Here is a 24,587-nt window from a genome sequence, read left to right as displayed (position 1 = left end):
TATTGAGATATCTTAAAGAACTAAAAGCAAAACTACCATTTGATCTGGCAATCCCACTACTGGGCATCTACCCAAAGGAAAAAAAGACATTCTGTAATAAAAACATCTGCACTCGAATGTTTACAGCAGCACAATTCACAATTGCAAACATGAAAACAACCCCAGCACACATCAAAACATGAGTGGATTAATAAAATGTGGTATATGTATACCATGGAGATAAAAACGATGGTGATCTAGCACCTCTTGTATTATCCTGGATAGAGTTGGGGCCCATTCTACTAAGTGAAGTATCACAAGAATGGCAAAACAGGCGCCACATGCACTCACCATCAAATTGGTACTAATTGATCAACACTTATGTCCACATGTGGAAGTAACATTCACCAGGGATTGGGCAGGTGAGGCAGGGGAGGACAGGATGGGTAAATTCATACCTAACAGGTACAGTGCGCTCAGTCTGGGATGGACACGCTTGTAGCTCTGACTCAGGCAGTCCAAGTGCAACATACGTAACCCAAATGTTTGTACTCGCATAAAAATTTTGAAATAAAAAAAAATTAAAGACTCTGATTTGTAATTGGTTAAAAAAATGAAACTTCATCTAAAGACTTGGAATGTTTTAAGTTAAGGAAGTCAGCTAATGAGAGAAAAGCCACAGGCCATATACCCAGACTCAAGTGATTTGTTATGTTAATTCAGGACCTGCAGATTTGTCTTGCATAGCCATAGGCGTGTATGAGTTACAAAGGATATCTACAAGAAAGGAGGGGGGCATGATGAGGCATGTCTGATCTCCCTTCTCATGGCCAACAACTCAGTTTTAGGGCATCCCCTTGTCCAAGAGGCAGGCCATTCAGTCAGCTGGGGGGGGGAACTTAAGATTTTATTTTAGTTCACAACCAGGAAAGGCCTGGTGTCAAGTTAAGATCAGTTAGTCAAGAAAGACCTTGGAGAACAACATGAAAGCCTGGATCTCACAACTCGGAATGACCCAAACACAAGCCAGTCAGGGAAAGGAGGCTGCTAGGCACAACAGCTGGTACAAAGGCAGAAACCAGCTCGGTTCATTCAAGGCAAGAAAGAAGGCTGGGCTCATGAGTGAGGAGCAAATGGTCCAGTGGTCCAGCAGTCAGTAGGAGCTGGATTATAGGGCTTAAGTAGGGTAAGAAGTTGGAAGTTTATTCCAAGTGTGATGGGAAGCCAATGGGGAATTCTAATGATGAGAGTAGCACGGTCCAATTTACATTTTAAACTTACTTTGCTGAGAGGAAAACAAACTGTAGGGGAGGAAAATGGAAGCCAAGTGCCCCATCAGGAGGCTGCCACCATCTACTGCCATCAGACCAGGGAGGCTGGGGCCAGCAGAAACGGCCAAGCAGCCCTGGCCTTCAACCTCACCCATCTCCAGGCTCCTGACATCCCTTCCTCCTTTATCACACAGCATCAGTGCAGGCCACACTTGCTGTCTACCACCCACCCACCCAACAGTTATCCACAGTCAGCAGCACACCTCTGTTCTCTGCATCTCCTCTGCCTGGCACTCAGCAGACACTATGCTTGAATAAACGAAGGAATACTATCACAACTCTTCAGGACATTTTCAACCTTGAATTAATCTTCTGAAACAAATAAAAAGTCTAATTCCAGTTAAGAGTCTCCTGAACAAAGCCTTCTTACACGAAGTGAACAACACAATTTAAACCAGAGTGTGGTCTATCTCTCATACTTCTACTGCTCTGGCCCCTTACACAGGCAAATTTGATTAGATAAAGAGGATGGTACTTACAGCTTAGTGCTTTATGACCTCCAAGGAGATGTTCACTATGCAAGCAGGCTTCAGGCTAACAGCTTACAATATTTTTATTCCCAAGTTTCAAATATCTGAATTAAATTTGGTGTTTTGCAAAAAAAAAAAAAAAAAAAAAAAAAAAAGGTAACAAAAGAGAAGCCACAAATCCACTATACTTATGAAATTGCTTGCAAGCCCTTCTATGTCCTTGGGGAATTCTGTATTTAGAAGAAGACAACTCAGACACCAAGATGTCAACATCACTATGACCTGTCAGTCTCATCATCATGACTTCCTGTGATTCTTCTTCACTCTAAGAATATATAAGTCTTCTCTTGCTCCTCAATATTTTCAGGGATTACCACTGAGTCTACCCAGGAAGTCCATCTATACTTATTTGTATAACTGCAGAAAATCACATTTCAAAAGAATACACCTACACGATTATATGGTGCATATTTCAACCTCTTTGGATTATTGCATGGTCAGTGTTGATCACAGTGAGGCCTTTATTTACTTACCTAAGTAATGTGTTGGATGAAATGACATAGGCTTACTAGTCGCTGAATAATATCCAATTGCTCTCTTAAATCGAATAACTTTGTCATCTGTTCTAGACTGAAATAAATGTAGGAAAACCTTTGTAAATTAGTATGCCACTGGTCATGTGTATTAACATATTTTTTATAATTCAGCACATGAATAATAATCTGCAGTTTTTCAAGTTAGATAAGAATTTAGAATGACATTAAAACCTACAGGGAAAATCAAGAGATTATTACTGAAGAATCAAACCAAACATTAATTCTTTTAAAGCAATATAGTTAAAATAGCAGAATTCTAAAGTGGTAGTCAGGGCCCTGGGTTCTAGCTCTAGGACTTCTCTGACTTCCACTCTGCTCAGCCTCTGACCCTGCCCAGGAAGGTTTCACAAGCCACCTGCACCAAGTGGGACAGATGACAGTGGACAGATTGGGATATGCTTACGCAGGGTTTTAGCTCTCCAGAGACAGAACAGGAGTCCCACAAAACCTCACCTATTCTACTAACGCTGACTCGTTTGAATGCCTTACTTCCCCCAAAAAAAGAAGAAAATCCCTAAGCATCACCTCAAGGGAACAGACAAATCAGAGGTTCCTAATACCACCTGACCGATTTGACACAGTTCATTTTCTGAAAACTCTGAAATATAGATCCTATTAAGACAGAGAACTTAGGAGCAGCAGAGATTCTCAGCGAATCCTCTTTCTTCTGTTCAGGCTGGGAGTAAGGCTGGAAAAGCCAGGTGAAGTGTTTGAGCTCACCCAACTGGCAGGCAGCATGGCCAAGCAACCTCAGCCCCATGGCCAAGGGCTTCTTCCCAGTGGCCTAATAGGCCGAGTAAGAGCTCCCAGACCGGTCCAGTCAGCTTGCACCTCTCAAGGCCCTTTCTTCCAAACCTGGCCACACCACTATGCAAAGTCCTATCCTGTCAAACCTGCCAATTTGTATTTTTTTTTACCTGTGAATGCTGGAAAACATCTTTAGCTATGGCATCCAAGTCAGAGGTGTCCTGAATGTTGCGGACGTAGTCAGCAACGGCTTTGATCACTACGTCGCAAGGTGGCAAGACCAGCTGGTGGGCCCGGACCTGAGAAAACAAATGCATGTGTCAACAGCGGGCAGTTAGCACTCAGAACCAGGCTAATCTGAATGGACAACCCAGAAATTCCAACACGGAGCTACCTTCTACGATCCTATCAAAGCCTATCAGATCCATCGGCGAGATCTTGGCCCTAAGACGCCCCTAAGTCTTTCATGTTCTGAAACTCCAAAAACTGAGTTTTTCTTCCAGTCGATCAAATACAACTCAGCTGCTCAAACCATGTTAGGTAAAAACAGCATCTGACAGCCTTTCACTGCTTTTGAGAAGTCTGAAAACTGCTCATGACTAATCCCAAGCCCAGGGACCTGCACCATATAACAAGCAAAGCACACGGCAGCCCACAAAGAAACCCCTGAGCCACCATCCTCTCCCTTTCTTTCAACACTAATAAATAGGAAGGCCTAGACTGGCATGATTTTTAGGTTTGAGCTCAGAACACCCTGAAACTATAGGCATAAATGCAGTTACCAAGTACCTGAGTCCACCTTAAAAGGCCAACTTCAGCTCTAAACTAGAGAAAAATGATATTGTTGCCTGTTGTGGGGCATGTTTGATGAAAGAATGACAGAGACTGTGAAATAAAGCATTAGAAATATCTCATTATCCAAAAATAGTTGATACCGGAAAAAGTAATCAGACTGAGAAAGAGGGCAAAGACACCTAATAAGGGCTTTGTGGTAGCCAGAACGGCCTCCCAAAGCTGTCCATGTTCTACTCTCCAGAACCTGTGAATATGCTGCTTATGTGGCAAGATGGAACTAGGGTTGCCACTGAGCTGATCTTGAAATAAAAACACTGTCCCGGATTATTCTGATGTGTCCAGTGGAATTACAGGGTCCTCTAAACGTGGAGAAAAGAAGCAGAGGACTCAGTGCAGAGCGATGTGGGACAAGGTCTTGACGGCCATTGCTGGCTCTGCTGGTGGAGGCTTTTGGGCAGCTGCAAGAGGCTGGACAGGGGCAGGGAGCATCCTCCCCGGGGCCTCCAGAGGGACCAGCCCTGGCTGCACCGTGATTTTAGGCCACTGAGACCTATTTTGGACTTCTGGCCTCTAACACTAAGATAATAATGTGTTGTTTTAAGTGAAAGGAGTAGGGAGACAGAAAGATTAGAAAAATTCAGTAAATGGAATGAAAGAAACCTCTGGAGAACATACATATTTACACTTTGAAGTTACTGTCACGCAAATTTCCAGATGCACAAGACTACATTAAATTTCCTTTTTAAAAAAGGAATTGTTTTTTCATAAAAACAAACTTTTCTCTGTTTGAATAGTTGCTCTTTGTTTCCTAGAGAAGCACTCTCCCTTTGTTTTTGTTATTAGTGTTTGGTGAAGGTAAAATTGCATTTTCATGGCCTACAGAGCACTACTAACTTGTGTGATGATGTGGACCGTAAGTGCCTTCCTAGACCCCATTCCTTTTCTGCGAAAGAGGAAGCCACTGCCACACATGCTCCAGAGTGAATGAGCATGTGGGAAAGCATACTAAGACCAGTACAGGTAGTACTTTCAAGGGGATGCTTTAATAATCCCACTGTAGGCAAGTAAGAGAGCCCCTGGGGCAGCCGTGGAGTGGAGACAGAGACCCTGACGTGTGCTACACTTAAGTCATTCTCAGGCTCCTGCTACAAAATAATCATTGGGCATACAGGGAAGGGACAGCCAGGTCTGAGGAGGGGCCGCTGTCTGGGACTCCAACCCTCCTCATCTCTATATTAGTTTTGGGCAAGTAGACCACTCAAGTCTTGATGCTCTACAAGCCAATGACTACCTCATTATATGTTGCATGCAATATTTGAAATGATCATTTTAAGCATTTTTATACATAAAACAAATAACAGTTAATATAGCAAGAATAGAATTTACTGGATATAAAAATGGCCAAAATTTGAAAAGGGCTTTCGTGCAGGGGTAAAGAGCTCACGGGGGAGGGAGCATGGCCGCCTCTCTCGGTAGACGTGCAGTCCACAACAGCGGCTTACGCCTGTGACAAAAGTGACTGGGCAACTGCTTAGCTCCTATCCCGCTTCAAAGTAAAAATGACAGAATTTGCTGCTTTTGTTCCTATGGATATAGATAAGGAACAGAATGTCCATAAATGAACAAATGCTACAATTAAACTGTTTCGTAAATCCTTCTGAGTGGCTAAATAACACCAAAGATGTTACCTCTGGCTTAACACTGAAAATACTGGCCCTTTACAATTTGCTGACTACACAGCCACCCTCCACTACCTGCTTCCCAGGCAGCTCCAAGCCTCTGTGACAATCGGCTTGCCTCCCTCCAGGCTGGTTCCTAATCTAGCCTTCTAAATCCAATTCAGGATGAGCTCTCTGACGTCTTCCTTAATCCTTAAGGTCAGGACCTGGCCTGCGTCTGCTGCTCGAGTGCCAGTGCGGAAGAACTCAGAGGTGCCATCCTAAGGGCCTGGTCACAATAGCAAACTCCACCCCCACTTAAGAAAGCAGCTAGGTGACAAAAAGATCCAACACCAATCCAAAACCATGGGGATGTGTGGGAGGATTTTACTGTATGGGAGACATTTTAAATTGAAGAAAACAGCACATAAATTAACTTCTAATATGTATATGGTACTTTTATCATGTCAAAACATTTAACAAGTTTCAAAAGGATTTACCCTAGAATTCCTTTTAGTAGCAAGATTCCCGGGTACATTTAAATAAAGATATATTTACAAACACCCAATCTAATCTATCTATCTACATATACACAGACACACACATATATATACATACTATATAGATTAAGGTATTTATCAATATACTTTAAACTGGGATAAAAACACTATGAGACTTGCTTAGCCACAAAAAGTGTCACCAGCTGCGCTGTTAAACCTTCCCCAAGGTTCTAAAATAGCATGTGGTTCATCTCATCACAGCTAACTACACAGGGAGGGTTAAGTAATCTCTCCTTGTCTATTCATAAAACTAAAATTAATGCTCAAACCAAATAAGTGTTTGCTGCTTAGAGACAGGCTACTAAATATTGTCATGAAAATCCCATTTCCTCTTTTTTCTTTAATCAGTTTTTTATTTTTTCCACAAATCTTAACATCGAGAAAAAGAAAAGTCAAATAAATTGCAACATGCAACATGCCTAAAGTTGGAAACGTATGCGCTTTCTATCATCTCTAAGGATAGAAAGTAAATTCTGTCTAATTAAAAAGCAAATGTTTATTGACCAATTGCCTTTTCCATGGCACTTTGTAGTAATTTCACTAATTGTTAGATACCTACAAATAAAGAAAAAAATTCAAGGCTAGAAAAGACCTCCAAAAGATTTAGCCCACCCCATTCCTCTAGGCAGAATCTATAAATAATAGATGGATACTGTCCGTTTGGGTAGAAATTGGTGATACTCCGTGCAAAAACATCTTCTGTGAAAAAATCTTTCAGCATCATCTTTCCCCCAATCTCCTAATCATTTCCTACTGAAAAATTTGTACTGCAATCTTCTAACCATCACTGACTGATGGGTGTAACATGGTAGGCCTTGCTGAATGTAGGATGCCACCAAACCTGACCCAGATGACCTTGCTACACAGGCCTCATCTCTCTGACATGTCACAATCACTAAGTAATGGTCCCTTTTTTGTCATTCACAACAACCTCCCGTCTTTTGGTGACTCTTGACAACCTTTAATTTGTATTTTTTTTAAAAAAGTAGCATCCGGGAGGCTGTAGCCCTGGAGCTGGGTTGGTGGCAGGGGCGCCCAGCTGGCCACACTCCAAGCCTGCTCCCTGCGCAGGCAGCTCTAGGAGCACCAACAGCACTTCTGCCGCAGCCATGGGGTGTGAGGCTTCAGCTCCATCTTTAAGCAGCTGGACACCCCAGGGCTAACTTTTGGAACAAACAGTAGGTATTTTCACTGCTGGATATATGGGGCCAGCGCTGGAGGCAGACAGGACCTAAAGAAGACAGCAAGCAGAGGATGGCACTCACAGTACAAGATTACAAGGAAGTCCACGGAAACCCTGTCATGCACATCCTCAAAGAAGACTTTGACAGGAAGCTCTCACTGTAACCACTTATTGGTTACTTCAGACAAAAAAGATCTTTGATTCTTTAGAGCAAATGATTTCAGTGAATTATTTCAGCCATTCAAGGGGCACCTTAAGGAAGCTAAGAAACAACTACGCTACAACAACATTTGAACCCCCAGAGAAAACAATCTCTTCCCGGTTCCTGAAAGCAAAATAATCAATAATTTAGCCCCTGCTAAAGAAGCATTTATTTATTAACAGTTTTCTAGCATTTCACTGCTTAAAATTCTGCAGTCTCATTCTTGGTTACATTTTTTAAATCAAACATTTTTCTACAGCTGCAAGTTCATTCAAATGAAGTCCCCATGTTGTATCTCAACTGTTAAATTAAACCCACCATGCCACAGTACTCAAAGGATGCAATTACGATCCAAGGTTCTTTTTCATATAATATGTTGATTAAAAACTCTTTCAAAACTTTCTAAAATGTATTGCCAGAAAGGATAATTTGACAGGGTCTTAACTTTCACACGATGGCACTAAAATCCTTCTGCCCATGAGTGACATGACAAGTCCCTCCCTTCCTTCCCAGTTTCTGCCTCACGTATAGCTCATGAGGTGGGGGCTGCATCCCACACAGTTGTGGGGGGAATCCAGACATGGGATTTTTGATACATCATGCACCAACACTTCATTATGTACATGCAAACCGAAATTTTGTTTTAATCAGTTATTTCCTTCATGAGGTTAAGTCGTTGCATCACATTTCATTTTTGTATAGATCCTGCCCCAATTCTAAGTATCTCAACACCCCATTCAGACCATTTTTTGTTTGTTTTTTTAAGACAAAGAAAAATGAGCATTTTCCAAGCTAATAGGTGTTATATTTTTGTGTTCGACAGCACTTTTCCCTCTTGTAAGAACGGATACTCTCGTTCAAAAATTTTCTTCGGGCCGGGAGTGGTGGCTCACGCCTGTAATCCTAGCACTCTGGGAGGCTGAGGTGGGTGGATTATTTGAGCTCAGGAGTTCGAAACCAGCCTGAGCAAGAGCGAGATTCCGTCTCTACTAAAAATAGAAAGAAATTAATTGGACAACTAAAAATATATAGAAAAAATTAGCCAGGCATGGTGGCGCATGCCTGTAGTCCCAGCTACTCGGGAGGCTGAGGCAGTAGGATTGCTTGAGCTGAGGAGTCTGAGGTTGCTGTGAGCTACGCTGATGCCACAGCACTCTAGCCTGGGCAACACAGTGAGACTCTGTCTCAAAAAAAAAAAAAAAAAAAGAAAATTTTTCTTCGCTTTGGTTCCTTTTTCCTTTAAACAACTGTTAGCATGAGCTTTTTCCTATGTAGACCACCTCACAACTGCATCTTCACAGAAATGGAGTCTATCATATCACTCAGTGCCCTCACTAAGGGAACAGGGACCATCGTGAATATCTATACTGCATTTTTAAGGAAAAAGAACTTCAGCATTATGTTGGCCACAAGATTGGGATGCACTCTAGCCCGGGCAACAGAGCCAGACCCTGTCTCAAAAAAAAAAAAAAAGATTGGGATGAACACACTTATATACACCAGTTTCTTAATACAAAAAGTTAGGTCCCCTTACCCAAAGAAACTATACAGCCAATTAAACTCCACTAGAGATGTGTGTGCACATGTAATTTAACGTTGGGGCTTGAAGCCCGGAAGAATGCATAAATAATAAAAGTTTTACTTATCCTTTAAATAATCTTCGTCCTATGCATTTCTCCTCATATAGAATATATGGTTTTTAGCCATTTGAGTTTGTTTCTTTATAGTGGTAGAAATTTGAAATCCTTCGATGTTCAGGAAACTAAAGTCACAAACTGTTTAAGCCTCTAGTATATTCATTGTTGCTCACTATGTGTGTATGTTGGGGGTTGGGAATGAGGTATGCGGACAGTAACTTTAAAGGTGATAATAATTTATTATAAACCAGTTTTTCCCCAATCTGTATAAATGACTTAAGTAAAAATATTTATAAAGTCTATTTTTAAATGTTATCTAAAACTGATGTTAGACTGGGGGAAGATGAATACATTTAGTTGGACTATATTTTACTTACTAATTTATGGTAAATGATACAGTTTATGACTGAAAATGTTTTATTTATAAAGATGTTTAGAAAATATAACTTAATGTCAGAAATCCAAATACTTGAAAGAAGCTAAGTTAAAAATAAACAGGCAACGTGTAAGAACAGATTTGTGTCTGTTTTGTTTAAATAGTACTGTAGCTACCTATCAATTCTCTTACTGCTAATTAGGTCCTCTTAAGTATGTCAAAGTTCTTTGGTATTTTATTTTGCTTTTGGGATTCTGAAAATGTGCTGTTATGAATTAGTTAATAGTATCCACATTTTCAAAAGCTTTATATGAAGTATTTGTATATTATAAAAAATTACAATACTATCATTTTGATTAGTCTGAACGCTTTTAAGGCACTGAAATAAATCTTAACTAAGTGAAAAAACGGGACCAAAAAGACCTTTCCTGATGCTGCCTTGTTTCCAAACTTCATATAAACGTTAAATATCACATACATTTCTGCAAGCACCATGGTTGTTTCAATTTTTATCTTATCATCTAAAGACTACTCAATATTATGTTATTGACAAACAGGAATATGTACCACTTTTTAAAATCAATTACCGGGACAGCAATAAAAATAGTACAGAATCCCAAACCACAAACACCACAGTCTCTGACTTCCACCTGCTCATCATCCGTGTCCACCTGGCTTGATCTTTAAAATCCACTCAGTCAATATATCCCAATGGGATTTATAAGCTAATTAAATATACCATACAAAACTATGATTAAATACTTTGAGGCTGTTCGTGCCACTGCTCCCAAAGTGTCTCTCGGCTGCTCATTTAAATCCAAGTACACAGAAACACAAGTTTCACATGACATCATTGCTAAAGTAGAAGAATGGACCCACTTCATTACTGTTCTGAAACAGCAAAGTGCAAAGATTATAAACACTCTGTTCTGGCAATTTCAGAGAAAGAAGTAAAAGCTGGATTCAGTCAATATTCACTCATGAGGGCCAGGTGAGGTGGCTCACTCTTCAAATCCTAGCACTTTGGGAGCTGAGGAGGGAAGATTGCTTCAGGTCAGTAGTTCAAGACCAACCTGACCAACACAGCAAGACCCCGTCACTACAAAAAAATAGAGAAATTAGTTGGGCATGGTAGCATGTGCCTGTATTCCCAGCAAGTCGGGAGGCTGAGGCTGGAGGATCACTTGAGCCCAGGAGTTTGAGGCTGTAGTGAGCAATGATTGTGCCACTGCACTCTAGCCCAGACAACAGAGAGAGACCCTATCTCAAAGAAAAAAAAAAAATTCATTCATGGGTGAGTCATGTACTAGAAAACAGGAATGTAGAGCAACTCTCCAAGTTTCCTGACTTAAAGAAATTCACATTCTTCTTGGTGACAAAATGTTGGCCTAGTCTCCATGAGAACCCTGAGAGGACACATTGGACCACAGGTCTGGGGTGCTAGAGGGAGAAACACTTCCTCCATCATCCACAGCAGCAGTGGATGGCGCTAAGTGTGGTCACCATGAACCTGTCACCACCTGCAGTCCTCAGCTCCAGCAATCTGTGTTTTAATAATCTCTCCAAGCTACTTCATCACCAAATGTACCCTGCAATTCCAAGATTTTCTACTAAAACAGTCAAGAGAAAGGAAAACATTTAAACACTGTAATTGTTATGCATCATGAATCGTCGGTCATGCCTTCAAAATTCTTGAAAAGTTATTACACATATCAGTATTTTGTATACATTTGCTAAATAAAGCTATGAAAAGGCTGGGAAAATACAATTAATCACAAATAATTGGCTAAGTGTGATCCTAGCTCCACAGATGGAAACCGCTACGCAGATTATTGAAATATTCAAAGGATTTAAACTGAACAAAGTTCTTCATCCCATTTTGCAGGCCTTAGAGGCTAGGATGAAAAGGCAAGTGGCCCAGGGGCAGCCTCAGTTGCACCACAGCCTGGGCTCCACCCCACAACAATAGGGTTTCTTTATGAAGAAGTGCCATCAGTCCAAGGAAGAAACTGTAGTGTACTATGGCCACTTTCCCCTCTTGGGGGAAGGGCTGTCATTTGTTATAACAGTTCTGAGTGTTGTGTGCCTAGGTACTACTCCAAGTACGTATTACTTCATTTAATCCTTACAACAACTCTATGAGTAGTCACCATTAACATCTCTGTCTTACAGATGAGCTTCCTAAGTACTTGCCAGAGCCAACCAGGTGAGCAGCTGAGTGGATTCTCCACATTTAGCCACTACACTGTGGTCTTTTTACCTTCCATTCTAAATTGCACCCTTTTTAAGTGTTGAAATGTACTTTTTAATGAAAAGATGGTATATGATGAATTCCTTTTTCTTAATATTCTTATTTAGAAAAATTAAGAGTTGGCAACACAACGGTAGTCTTCTCTTTTTTTTTTTTTTTTTTAAACAGATTCATGGAATTCAAACCACTGCTATAGATGAAAAGAGCCACTAAAAGATTCTCAACAGGGGAATTATGAGATCAGGCCTGAGTTTAGGCTGATCATTTTGTCAGCCATGTGGAAGATGGTTAGGATAGAAAACCAGTGAAGAGGGAAGGGACATGGCTCCCATATCAATCCAAGAGAGCAGTGACCAAGGCAGAGGTCAGGAGAGGGAGCGGTGATTCAGGTATTGTCAGAACAGATGCAGGATGGGGAAGAATCGGAGGTGACTCCTGATTTCTACCTAGGATGACTGACAGGGACAATGGTATCACTAGCTGGGAAATACAGTACAGGAGGATAAACCGATCTAGAGAAGATAATGAAATATCTGAATTAGAAACGTCAAATTAGTGTGCAGGTGGAACATCCAAGTGGCAATAACTGTGTGAACAGTTCAGGAAAAGGCTCTAGAAAAACATATTTGATGGTAGCCGAGACTTCAGCACAGATCTGCCAGGAGAGTGAGTCGCACCGAGGTGCAGATGGGACCTGTAGGAAGCAACAGAGAAGAAGAAAAAGAAGGAATGCAGACACTGATGCACGCAAAGGCACGCAGGAGTTCCCCAGTGAGGAGAGGATGAAGATGAGGCTGAAAATCATTCATGAGATGAGGTAATGGAGGCATCAGTGGTCTTGACAAAAGCAATCCCATGACAGCAAGATCCAAGCAAGGGAGGGTCAAGCTGATGGGGCATGACAGTGTCTACCCTCGGAAGATATGTGGTAAGAAGGGGAAGAGAGAAGACGGGAGTCAGGAGAACATGGCAGAGACCTGGCCATATTTACAAACCGAGGGCTGACAGCCAAGAAAAAGGAAGAGATTCTACAGGAGCCAGGGGCCTGCCAGGACAACATCCCACAGAGGCCCCAAGAGATGTGTTCAATGACAAAGGCTCAAGAATGCCAGAATACTCTAGTGTCAGGCTAGGAAAAAGGACATAAAAATGAGAAAATAAATGTGTACTTGGAGAAAGAGAAGTTGAGGAAGACCATGCCCAAAGGTATCAATATTCTGGCATAAAGAATCTGCTAAGAGAAAGCAGTGTAAGATGAGTGCTTTAGGTCACAGTGAAGGAGCATAAAATGATACTGCCAACGGGGAGGGCCTATCTGCCGTCAGACGCCAGCATTTTTCAAATCAGTTTTACTCAGATATTTTACATGCATTAAAATCCATCGATTTTAAGCACATAATCCAAGGAGTCTGACAAACGCATATATTAGTATAATCACAATCACAATCAAGAACACATCACATCCCCAACACCCCAGAGAGTCCCAGTGCTCCCTTTCCAGCCCCAGCCCCAGGCAACCAGGGGTCTGCTTTCTATCACTATAGTTCCGCCTTTTCTAGAGTTTTATATAAATGTGATCAGATATATTTCCTTTGAGTTTGACTCTTCACTTAAGACAATGCTTTTGGATGCATACATACTGCAAGATCAGTGTTACCTTCACTGCTATCTACCACTTGAAAGACATAATAGGTTGTTTCCAGGTTGAGGTTATAATGAAAAAAGTTGCTGAGAACATTCAGATACAAGTCTGTGTGTGAACATGAGCTTCCACTGTCAGGTGTGGGGACCAGATGTCAGGTCCCCGTATTCCCTGGTTCTTGGTTCCCGGGACCAAAGAAGGGTTACTGGTACTGAATTGACAGAGCAAATGAGCAGACCAAGACAATGCAAGCAAGCAAAGTGTGAAAGTTTATTAAAGCACAGTACATTCCAGAGAAGCAATGGGTCAACCCCTGAGAGTGGAAGAGACACTGAGTTTAAGAAGATTTCTCCCTTTATGTTCATTCCTTAATTTTATGTTAAGTGGGGGGAGGGGGTGGAATATTCATGGTTTTTCTTGGAAAAAGGTAGAGAATTCTTGGAACTGGGAACCCTCCCCATTTTTAACCTTGTAAGGCAATTTCCAGGGCTGCCACGGTATTTGTAAACTGTCATGGCGCTGGTGGGTGTGATTTTTACTATGTTAATGAGGGTAGATCACTTGAGGATACTGTCACTTTACTTGTACACATGCTCCAGAAACCCTCATTTGCGGTCTTGATCGTATCTTTACTTTGTGGCCTTTCTAATTCTTTCTGGTTGGTCAGTCCTTGGGGACCCCTTGACACATCATTTGTTTCGTCTTGGAAGCTCCCCTTCTGGTCAATTTGTTCCTCCTAGCAGACAAAGCATCTCCTAATGTCATCTATTTCTCAATAGAAACCCCTAGACTAAGCATCTGTTCCCCTTCCACCTTGTCCCAACCTAATACCACCTCACAAAGACCTATAAGTGAGATTGTTGGGTTATATGGTAGAGAGTAAGTTTAACCTTATAACTATTTTCAAAGTGACTGTTCTTTGGATTCTGCATTCTACAGCAACATAGAGAACTGCAGCTGCTCAATGTTGTCCCCAAAACTTGGCATTATCAAGGGCAGAGGCTCTTGGGACGCCCTTTGCCCTTGATAACACTGGCAGTAGAAGGCAGCAGTGACAGGCGAAAGAAGGGATATTCAAGTTTAAGTCATAAAATGGAGCCATTCTAGAATACAAGACCCAGCATATGATTCTGGGACAGAGGCTGCAGTGGTGTAGACGGGAAATCACTGGAATTAAAGAAGACTAAGGACAATGCAACTCAGTTGTCTAGTGGGTAACTGAAAACACAGTGAAGTGTAAGGACTGTGGAAGGTAGGAATGGGGACAAGATAGCAAAAAGTGACCAAGTGGGTAGAACAGACGGGAGCAGCACATACTGGTATACTGAGATGGCTCAAATCCCAGAGAGCTATCAAAGGATACCATCAGGAAAGAGAAAAGACAATCCATGCTGAGATTAACATGTGTAAATCATCTATATAATAAGAGAATTGCATCTGGAATATATTATAACTCAGTGATGAAAAGACAAATAACCCCATTTTTTAAATGGGCAAAGGACTTGAATAGACATCCAAAAATGATATACAAATGACTAATAAGTACAGGAAAAGATGCTCAACATCATTAGTCATCAGAGAAATGCAAATAAAAACCAAAAGGAAAAATCTCATTACACCCACTAGGATGGCTAAAATCAAATGAAAGACAGTAACAAGTGTTGGCAAGGATGTGGAGAAATCAGAACCCTCACACATTGCTGGGGGAAATGGAAACTGTGCAGCTGCTGTGAAAAACAGTCTGGTGGTTGCTCAAAATGTTAAACATAGAGTTACAACATGACCCAGAAATTTCACTCTTAGGTACATACCCAAGAGAAATGAAAACATATGTCCACACAAAAACTTATACACAAATGTTCATGGCAGCATTATTTATAATTGCCAAATGATGGAAACAACCCAAATGTTTACCAACTGAAGAATGGATAAACAAAATGTGATATATCTGTACAATGGGATATTATTCAGTCATAAAAAAGAATAAAGTAATGACACATGGTACAACATGGAAGGATCTTGAAAGCACTATTCTCAGGGAAAGAAGGCAGACATAAAGAACATATACTATATGATTCTATTTATAAGAAATGTCTAGAATAGGCAACCCATAGAAATTATACTAGTGGTTTCCAGGGGATTGGGGAGGGGGAAAAGTGGGGAGTGATTGCTAATGCACACACGGTTTCTTTCTGGGATGAGAAAAATTTCTAAAATTTGATACTAGTGATGGTTACATAGCTCTGTAAATGCCAAAAACCACTGAATTGTATACTTTAAGGTGGTGGATTTTATGGTATGTGACTTACATATATCAATAAAGCTGTTTTTCTAAAAGCGGGGAGAGAATCACTCTAGAAGTGGCAGCGGGAGCCTGCACAATGTGTCCACCCTGTGACTGAGTGGTCACATAGGAGGGTGAGGGACTCCACTGCAGAAGGTGGCAGAAACACTGCCTGGAGGAGACAAGCCTCAGTAAGCATGAAGACGGCTTGTACCAGGAGTCAGAGGCGAGAGGGGAGAGGGGCCAGAGTCTCAAAGACACAGCATTAAAGGGTCAGGGAGAGAAACTGACCCTGGACAAGGACTTCTTAGAGACTAAAGAAAACAAGACAGTGGACATATCCAAAATTAGCAGTGCGGGCAAGCCTTCTGTTTCTGACCAAGAACTAGTCTTGGAAGGAACATGCCTTGCAAGTACTAAATCTGGTATCAGATTTGGCTGGGTGGAGGGTCCCAGGCAAAATCTCTTAAAAAGGGTGACTCTCTCCAGGTGGAGAGCTGCCCTGGAACCTTTGGTATGCAGTTAGAGTGTGACAATAGCTGCTGTTTCATCTGCCTGGAGCAGAGGGGGGGACACTGGACTAGGATTAGGGAGCGGCTATAAGAGTGTCATTTCACTAAAGGGTTGTCATGACATTCAGAGTAAGGTGAGTGTTCTGAGCAGGAAATGATGGAAAGGCCTGGTTAGGAACAAAGCTGAGGTTATGGATTCATGGGGTAGGAAGTAAGCTAGAAAACGTTTACACGCTTACTTTTAAGACTGATATTATGCTGCTTATTTAAAATAAAACTAGAACTTTCCAGGTCTAAGCACAGAAAGCAAAAAACACTACCACAGAGCTTCCCTTTGTTTGCTTTACTCCTGGTCTCTCTCCCAGAGGCATCGGAAGTGCCAGCGCTACCAACACTGTATCTTTCAGATCCCATTCAGACTGTGCGTCTTTCCCTTACTGGCCTCTGTTCCTGATCCTGCTGGCAGGACTGTCCCTTCCAGGTCACTCAGGAAGAATTCTCTTTGGCAGTCACACTCACTCCATGGAGGAGCCAAACTGAAAGCAATCCTGTAACAAGTAAGGAACACAAACCTCCTCCCACAACTTGTGTCCCCTACTTCCCAGAAACGTGAATGGAGACCCAATCCTAATCTGTAAAAAAAAAAAAAAAAAAAAAAAGGAGGCAGGTATGGTGGTACACATCTGTAGTTTCAGCTACTCAGGAGGCTGAGGCAAGGGGACAGCTTGAGCCTAGCAAGTTCGCAGCTGTCACAGGGCGCCATGATTGTGACTAAATCGCTACTGCACTCCAACTTGGGCAACAGAGAGACACTGTCTCTAAACAAAATTAAAAATTTTTAAAAAGACAAAAAAACTATACTTGAGTTCCAACAGATTCCAGTAGATTCGTAAGAACCTAAGCTTTCCACTTTTATTTTAAAACAAACAGGGAACTGAGAAATAAGCTCTAATTGGAAGATATAAACAAGAGAAAATCTTTTGAGTTCGGTCTTGCATTTAAAATTATTTCACTGAACAACTCCACATATAAATTAAAAATGAGCAAAGACTAAATTTCTTGCTAAAGTAACTTTTGTTTCCACATTACGTATTTCTGTACTGACTGAACTTTTTCATACTATTTTTATAATCAGAAAAAAGAGGTGTTTTTAAAAACATAGGCCTGTAGTTAAAAGAGTAAAAATGGAAAAGAAATATGAAAACTTTTGAAAGATGAAAATGAAATATGAAATATTTCATATGAAATATTTCATATGAAATTTGAAATATGAAAACTTTATGAAAAGAAATATGAAAGATTAACTAACAAGATCAGAAGGTTTAGTCAAACTACCTCATCTTGTCTGTCCCTATTTTTCCCCATTTTTAGGGTATGTAGAAAAATAGAATAGAAAAATGTTTAATTTATTTGCCTCTCAGGCTCCTAACATTATTTCTTCTAGAGCCCAAGAAGTACTTAGATTTTAGGATGTTTTTCTTGTCTCTTACTAAACTACAGAATGACTTATTGGGAAGAAAATATTAGGTTAACTTCAATTAACACTAAAATGTAAACAGGAATTACTTCTTTGGAAGCTTCATAGAGTCAAAACTATCCTCTCCTGCTATAATAAAAAAGGTGAAACTCAGAAATAAGTGAAGTCCACCTTTCTATTTACAATTTATACACAACTTAATTTAAAAAAGGATTTCAGAAAGATAATGCCATCTGATTGCCAACCCAGTACACCCCGGGTTTATGGTGTCAGTTGTAGAGGAATCAGTAATATTCTACTGTGTATAATATGGACTTCACTTTTGCTGTATCCAGTTTCATATATTTATAATTTAAAAATCCTTAAATACAGTAGTCATTTAAACACCCAAATGGATCCTGCCCTCCTCCCCCTCAGGGTCTCTGGAACTAAATCCCTTGGTACCCTCCCTGTCATTCATCTCAGTGCATAGCTGCCCAGGTGGCTGTCCCTTCTAGGCCCTGATTTCTGCCCTCCTTCCTCCCCCTGTTTTATTAGGTCTTTTTAAAAAGGTTTAATGCTTTGAGAGAATATATGTTCTTACTAAACCAGAGTGCCTCTCTCACCTTCTACTGCACTGTTTTAATGGAAATTGTTATTTAATAATTATTTTAGAATAAGTTACAATATTATCCCGTATCTTCTGTTGTTGTCTGTACTTGTTTTTGTCGATATTCAGGATTTCTTGTGTATCTGTACTTTCTATCAATAATAAGGATAGTGTTTTTTATTTTTAGACTTAATCAGCCTATGTTACTATTATAGCATTATGTATACCAACTGTACACAAATAAAACGCTATTTTGAGCTTGAAATTAAAAAAAAAAAAAAAGTCACATGGTATATTTACAACACAACAAAACCTCAAAGTGCCTGAAATGATGCATCTCTTCTGTGAAGGAAGCTGTCCCAGGTACTGCATGAAACCCATGGGCTCCTCTAGCCACAGCCACACAGGCACCAGGCACAGTGGTCACCAGGACACAGGCTGGCTCAGCCCTGGGCAGCAGGTACACAAGCCACCCAGGTGTCTATCTGGGAAGCCCAAGAGAAAATGACTGGTCAAGTCTGTCTTGTTTCAAAGGGCCCTGAGCTAGGCTGGCCCTTGGTGGGGTGTGCTGTGCATCTCAAACCTGGGGGTGGCGGTCCCCACAATGAGAAGGCCAGATGATGGCCCCATGGTGTACCCTCCACTCCTGGAGACCCTGGTGCCCACCCTCCCTGCTACTCTCTCAGAAATAGACCCAACTGCCATATCCTGTCCATACAGGACACTTTAGTATCACTCAACGACTTTTGGCTGAAGACAACAAGACATAAAAAATATAAAGTTAAAGATACTCTTGGGTAAAATTCGAGGTAAATTTAAAACAAAGTTTTCCTGATATGGCCTGATAGACCGCCCTCAGTATAGAGCCACCTCAGGGAAGGATAATGCTGGTCAAGGAAGATGACTAAATTATGTGAATCTGAATGGTAAGGTTATAAATGCTAAAAGATACTTAAATCAAAGAGGAAGAAATGCCAGGGCTAGGAGTTGGAGGGAGCTTCTTAAAGATGATGAAGAAATCAAGAGTGCTTTGAGAGAAGCAGGGTGAGAGGGTCACATAGAGATGAGGGAGTTCTAGGGATAAGAATGCAGCCTGGCCTAGGACACCAACAGATGCAGCCGGGTCGACAAGCACCTCTGGAGGAGGCTCACCAAACAGAGGGAGGGCTTTTATAAAAAAACAGAGGGAGTGGTATACAGAGAGTAAAACAGAGACTCGGCCTAACTAGAAAGTAGAACTGCTGGTAGTCTGGGGAAAGGGAAAGTCCAAATAAAACCTGCAAGATAGAGTGTCCCAGACAAGGAGGGCAGAAGGTGCTCAGTGGCTAAAAATACTCAGGGTCATGAACAACCAAAAGGGATGGAAACACAAAACATATGAAATTGAATATGAAGTTTAAGAACACAAAAACCATTAAAATGAATACAATGACCTGTACTAATTATCCAACTTAAATTATATAAGTTATTATATACAAATATGAGGTCAGGAGAATGTAGAACACCCAGGTTAAGAAAATACTTAGAATACTTAGAAATACTAGAATACTTCTATAAAGTATTCTAGAAACCCAAGATTCAAGAAAACCAGAGGCAACAAGAAATTATATTTTAAAAAAATAAAAGCCAGTAAACAACTATAAAACATTTTTAAAAATTAAAAAATTATTTTGTCTACCCAAAATAAAAAACCCCATAACTGATTAGGACACAAAATCATAAAACAATTTTAAAAACCAGAGAAGCACATTTTTAAAAAGTGCTCATTTAGCATGTGTCTAGGGCCAGGACCACCACAGCCTCACGGCCCCTCTGCTGAGGGCAAGCCACATCAGCTATGCTGCACACCTACTACCAGCTCACTAATCCTCACGACTGCGCAGAGTGGCCGGACAGCTCCCAGGGCACGGGAAGCAGGTATGCACCACCATCCAAAGGGGCTGCAAGCAGAGGTCAGGCCTGGGGCCTGAAGCCCAGGCTCTGCTGGCTCCGATCTCTGAGTACCAGGCTGCCTGAGGCCTTCTGTTTCTCATATATAATGCTCTGCCATGCTAAAACAACTAATGGAGCACAACGGCCCAGTGGAAAACAGGTTGTCGGGGGGGAGGCGAGACAGGCTGGGGTGGGTGGATGTCCTCTTCAGAAGGCAAATATGCAATCTGCCCACTTTTCATTATTGTAACACTCAGTCCAAAAACATATCAAAAGGATGTTCAATTTATTTTGTTTATTAAGTACATGATGCCTTTTAAAAATACTTCCATCAGAAGAACTTCAAATAAGCAAGTCTTTCCTCATTGTATAGAAGGTATTCCAGGAGTATATCTCAGCTATTCCAGGTAAGTGAAATATTTCCCTAAGTTTCTACAACCAATAGAACAGAATGACTTACCTAAAGCAAAGTAAGGTAAACACAGCCTCAGGCTTGCCCCAGCCCCTTCTGTCTCAGACTCTGCCAGGCTCCCTGCTCTGCAGGGCCTGGGCCTGGGTGGGGATGGAGGCTGTGCTCCATCCCAGCCTCTCTGGGCCTCCCAGACTGCAGCACGGGACCTCAACAGCCAGGTCTCTGGAGGAATATATAACTCTATTTCTTTTGTTCATTATAAAGTCAACGGCATCTTAGAAGTTACCTCCCCACTCACCCCTGACCCCATCCTAGAGTTTTACATGTTACATGAAATGGTTTCCCATTGTCCTGAACACCAATAAAATATTCTTTACTTCTAAATCTAATAAATTTGATGCCCACCTAAATAGCAGCTCTTAATGTTTTGTTTGTTTGTTTGTTTGTTTGTTTGTTTGAGACAGAGTCTCACTCTGTCACCCCAGGTAGAACGCAATGGTGTCATCATCATCGTAGCTCACTGTAACCTTAAACTCTTAGGCTCAAGAGATCCTCCTGTCTCAGCCTCCTGAGTAGGTGGGACTACAGGCCTGCACCACCACACCTGGATAATTTTTCTATTTTTAGTAGAGATGGGGTCTCATTCTTGCTCAGGCTGGTCTTGAACTCCTGAGCTCAAACAATCCTCCCTCCTCGGCTTCCCAGAGTGCTAGGATTATAGGCATGAGCCACTGCACCCAATTAGCAGCTCTTATTGTTGACACTGAAGTATGAAAAAGCTTAAAATTTGACTAGCACCTTACTTCCTATTTCCTTTTCACAATTTTAGCTTCTAAATACATCTAACATTGCATTCATAACATAGTAATAGGCATAATCTACTGATTAATGAGGCAGCACAAAACAGAATTTGGTTCCCTCCCTAGCTTTCTTCTTTGCAGACATTATCCAATGATATGATTGTCTCAGCTGTTTTCCTCTGTGCTTCCCAGCCCCAAAGCAGACATGCTATTCTTTCAGCATAACCAGAGCTGTGGACAGTGAGGGATGACTCCATGGTTCCTAATTGATACACTTGGCTGGATGACAGGTGAGAGAGTTAAAAATTCACAGTGAATGGATGTAATAAATGTAGTAAAGTGGGTAAAGACACAAGTTTAAAAGATCAGTCTAAGAATGCTATTTATATACAAATCAAATAAATAAAAAATAAAAATTCACAGTGTTGCCAACATATTAAGGATTTTGAATCACATAAATTACGGACTACTGTTTGCAACCAGCCTGAGCAAGAGCAAGACTCCAGCTACTGAGGTGGCTGAGGCAGGAGGATGGCTTGAGCCCAGGAGTTTGATGTTTCAGTGAGCTATGATGATGCTACTATACTCTAGCCCCAGCAACAGAGTGAGAGCCTGTCTCAAAAAATAAATAAATAAATAAATAAATAAATAATTATGGACTACTGATGACTTCCTATCTGTGGTATTTTGTGATTTTCACCAGATGGTAAAAAGATGAAACTTTCTCACGTTTTTTTATTAGTTCCTTTTTAAACACAGTATAATGGATAAACAGCTGTTAAGGATATATGATTTTGCATCCTCAATTTCAAGCCTTCTTAGCCCATTCCTTTTATCATATTATATTTGTAATATTTTGCATAAGTCAAACTTATTATTGTTCACAGAGGGCTGGTATTATATAAATTTATTATCTAATCAATTCAAAGTATCTCTTAACATACAATACCGTAATCTTAACCCTGTCAACATTTCAACCCAATAAAAAAAATGAAGAATATTTGAGAAAATAAAACTCTAAGAATATTGTGGAGATATTCAATAACTCTCCAAATTTTCAAAAGATGTAATTAGTTTTATAACAGGAAAAAAGAAAGACTAAAATGGCAGACAAAATCTATGCAATTCTGCACATGAATAACACTCATGGGGGAAAAATTATCACATGCAATTTCCCCCATCTAAATTAAGATGACCAAAATGGTGCTGCCTACAGAAAATGTGTATAAAGGGTCAAAACATAAAAGCGTCCAACAAATACAATTTCTGAACTCATCTCAAAGCCAGGTATGCTTGTATTTCAGAATGTGAGCTTAAAGTCCTATACCTTATCAAGTCATGGGAAAAATAATTTTGGAATGCTTCTCCATTTTATGTCATATAATACTCAGCTAATTTCAAAATACAGTAACAATGCATAAAACTTGACTGGATCCCAATTTTTTAAAAAATAACTATAGCCCTTTTATTAAATATTAGGGAATTTTTATCAATATAGTTGATGTAGTAAGAGTAAGATGATTAAGTAAGACAATGTCCTTATTTTTACGTGGTGGTGAAGTGAGCTGAAGTTTTCATGGGTAAAGTGTTATAGCCACACCTTATTTCCAAATAGTTTGTGTCAAAAACAAAGCAAAACACAGAGATAGACATAGACTTTATGGCAAAATGTTGACAACTGTTGAACCAAGATGGTGGATATATGGATAAACATTTTCTATTCTTTCCACATTTCATAGACTCAAAATTTTTCTTATCAAAAGTTAGGGAAAACATACATGTAATGTTATTGATCCATCAATAGATTAAGCTGGTTTTCCAGTAATTCTTTCAATAGCTCCTCACTTTCAACCCCATAACATATGCAGCAAGGCTAGTTCAACTTAGACATATGCATATGGCCTGATACCTTGAGAGGTTCTCAATCCTGCTCTTCAAAACAAAATAATAAATAAATCTTCTAAGAAACAAGCCTTCATTTGTGTCTAACTTATAAAAGCATAACGCTTAACGGATCTGACAAACACAGATGCAGTGCTCTGAAGAACAGGTGATTACACACTGCACTCCCCAAACTACATTTCAGTCATGACATCACCAGGAGCTTAGGGTCTAGGTTACAGATCGCATCACTTCACTTGTGAAAACACACACGGGAGGGACTCTACAGCCAAACAAGTAATTTCTATCAGGAGGAGAAAAACTAACTTTTGAATACAAGTTAAAAACAGCCCACACCAAGAACTGTTAGAGAGAAAATGATGACATTTTACAGCACACCAGTAAGAGATAAAAAAGAAAACGGATTTTTAACAGCAAGGAACAAAATGAAAGAAGCAGGAAAGGAATTCTGCTTGAATCCTGTTCAATTATCACCAAAGTTAAGTGTAAATTAAAATGTAGGAAGAAAAACTCCAAATTGAAACTAGCCACCAATTAAAACGGTTTATGGCGTGAGGGTAATGATGACACAATTCAGAATTTCACCGAAAGTATGTCTTCAGAAACCATTTAACTTAACCTTTGTCCTTTACTGTAAGGAAGCTAGTCCCAGAGCAGCAAACAGATACAAAGTCTAAGTCTCTGTCTTCTCAGTTCCCCAAGTCACAAAAGGCACTTATAACTGACAAATGATAATTACAATCTCAGGAGTCACTAACAAGTCCAAGCTGAAGTCTCTCACTGGCTCATACCAATCTCACCGTTACTACTAAGCTCACACCAAACACGGAAGCCCTCCCACTACAGAAAGTCAGAGTTAAGTACCTCTTCCCTAATGTTCATTACTATCACAACAGCCAGGGGAATACAAAGGGAGAAAGCTAAGAAAACAAATCAAGTGCTATTAAAATAGTACAAATGGACCATTTCTATAAGAATTTGGATCTTCCCCATTATCCAAAAGGCATTAAAGCCTAAATTAGATAATTTTATAATCATAGAAAATCAGTAAGTTAAGAAATTAATCAACTATGCTAAAAGATGTAGATCTAAGTGACAGTGAATGTATTTCCTATTAAAAATATTTAAGTAAGGCTGGGTGCGGTGGCTCACGCCTGTAATCCTAGCACTCTGGGAGACCAAGGCGGGCAAATTGTTTGAGCTCAGGAGTTAGAGATCAGCCTGAGCAAGAGCAAGACCCCATCTCTACTTA

General features: G+C 40.5%; 1 protein-coding gene across 2 annotated transcripts in view; it reads right to left on the bottom strand.

The window, feature by feature from the left end:
* The window catches only part of FAM120A (family with sequence similarity 120A), a 115,570-nt gene that overhangs the window by 66,405 nt on the left and 24,578 nt on the right, over nt 1–24,587 (bottom strand). For both annotated transcript variants that reach the window (XM_012664455.1, XM_012664456.1), the window contains exons 4-5: nt 3,294–3,422; nt 2,314–2,410 (exon numbers count right to left, since the gene is read on the bottom strand). In XM_012664455.1, the coding sequence (XP_012519909.1) occupies nt 2,314–2,410; nt 3,294–3,422 (226 nt within the window). The remainder of the gene's footprint in view (nt 1–2,313; nt 2,411–3,293; nt 3,423–24,587) is intronic.

This window comes from Propithecus coquereli, unplaced genomic scaffold (assembly GCF_000956105.1).
Source record: "Propithecus coquereli isolate 6110/MARCELLA unplaced genomic scaffold, Pcoq_1.0 Scaffold890, whole genome shotgun sequence".
NCBI classification, from domain to species: Eukaryota; Metazoa; Chordata; class Mammalia; order Primates; family Indriidae; genus Propithecus; species Propithecus coquereli.
This window is presented reverse-complemented; position numbering and strand designations above follow the sequence as displayed.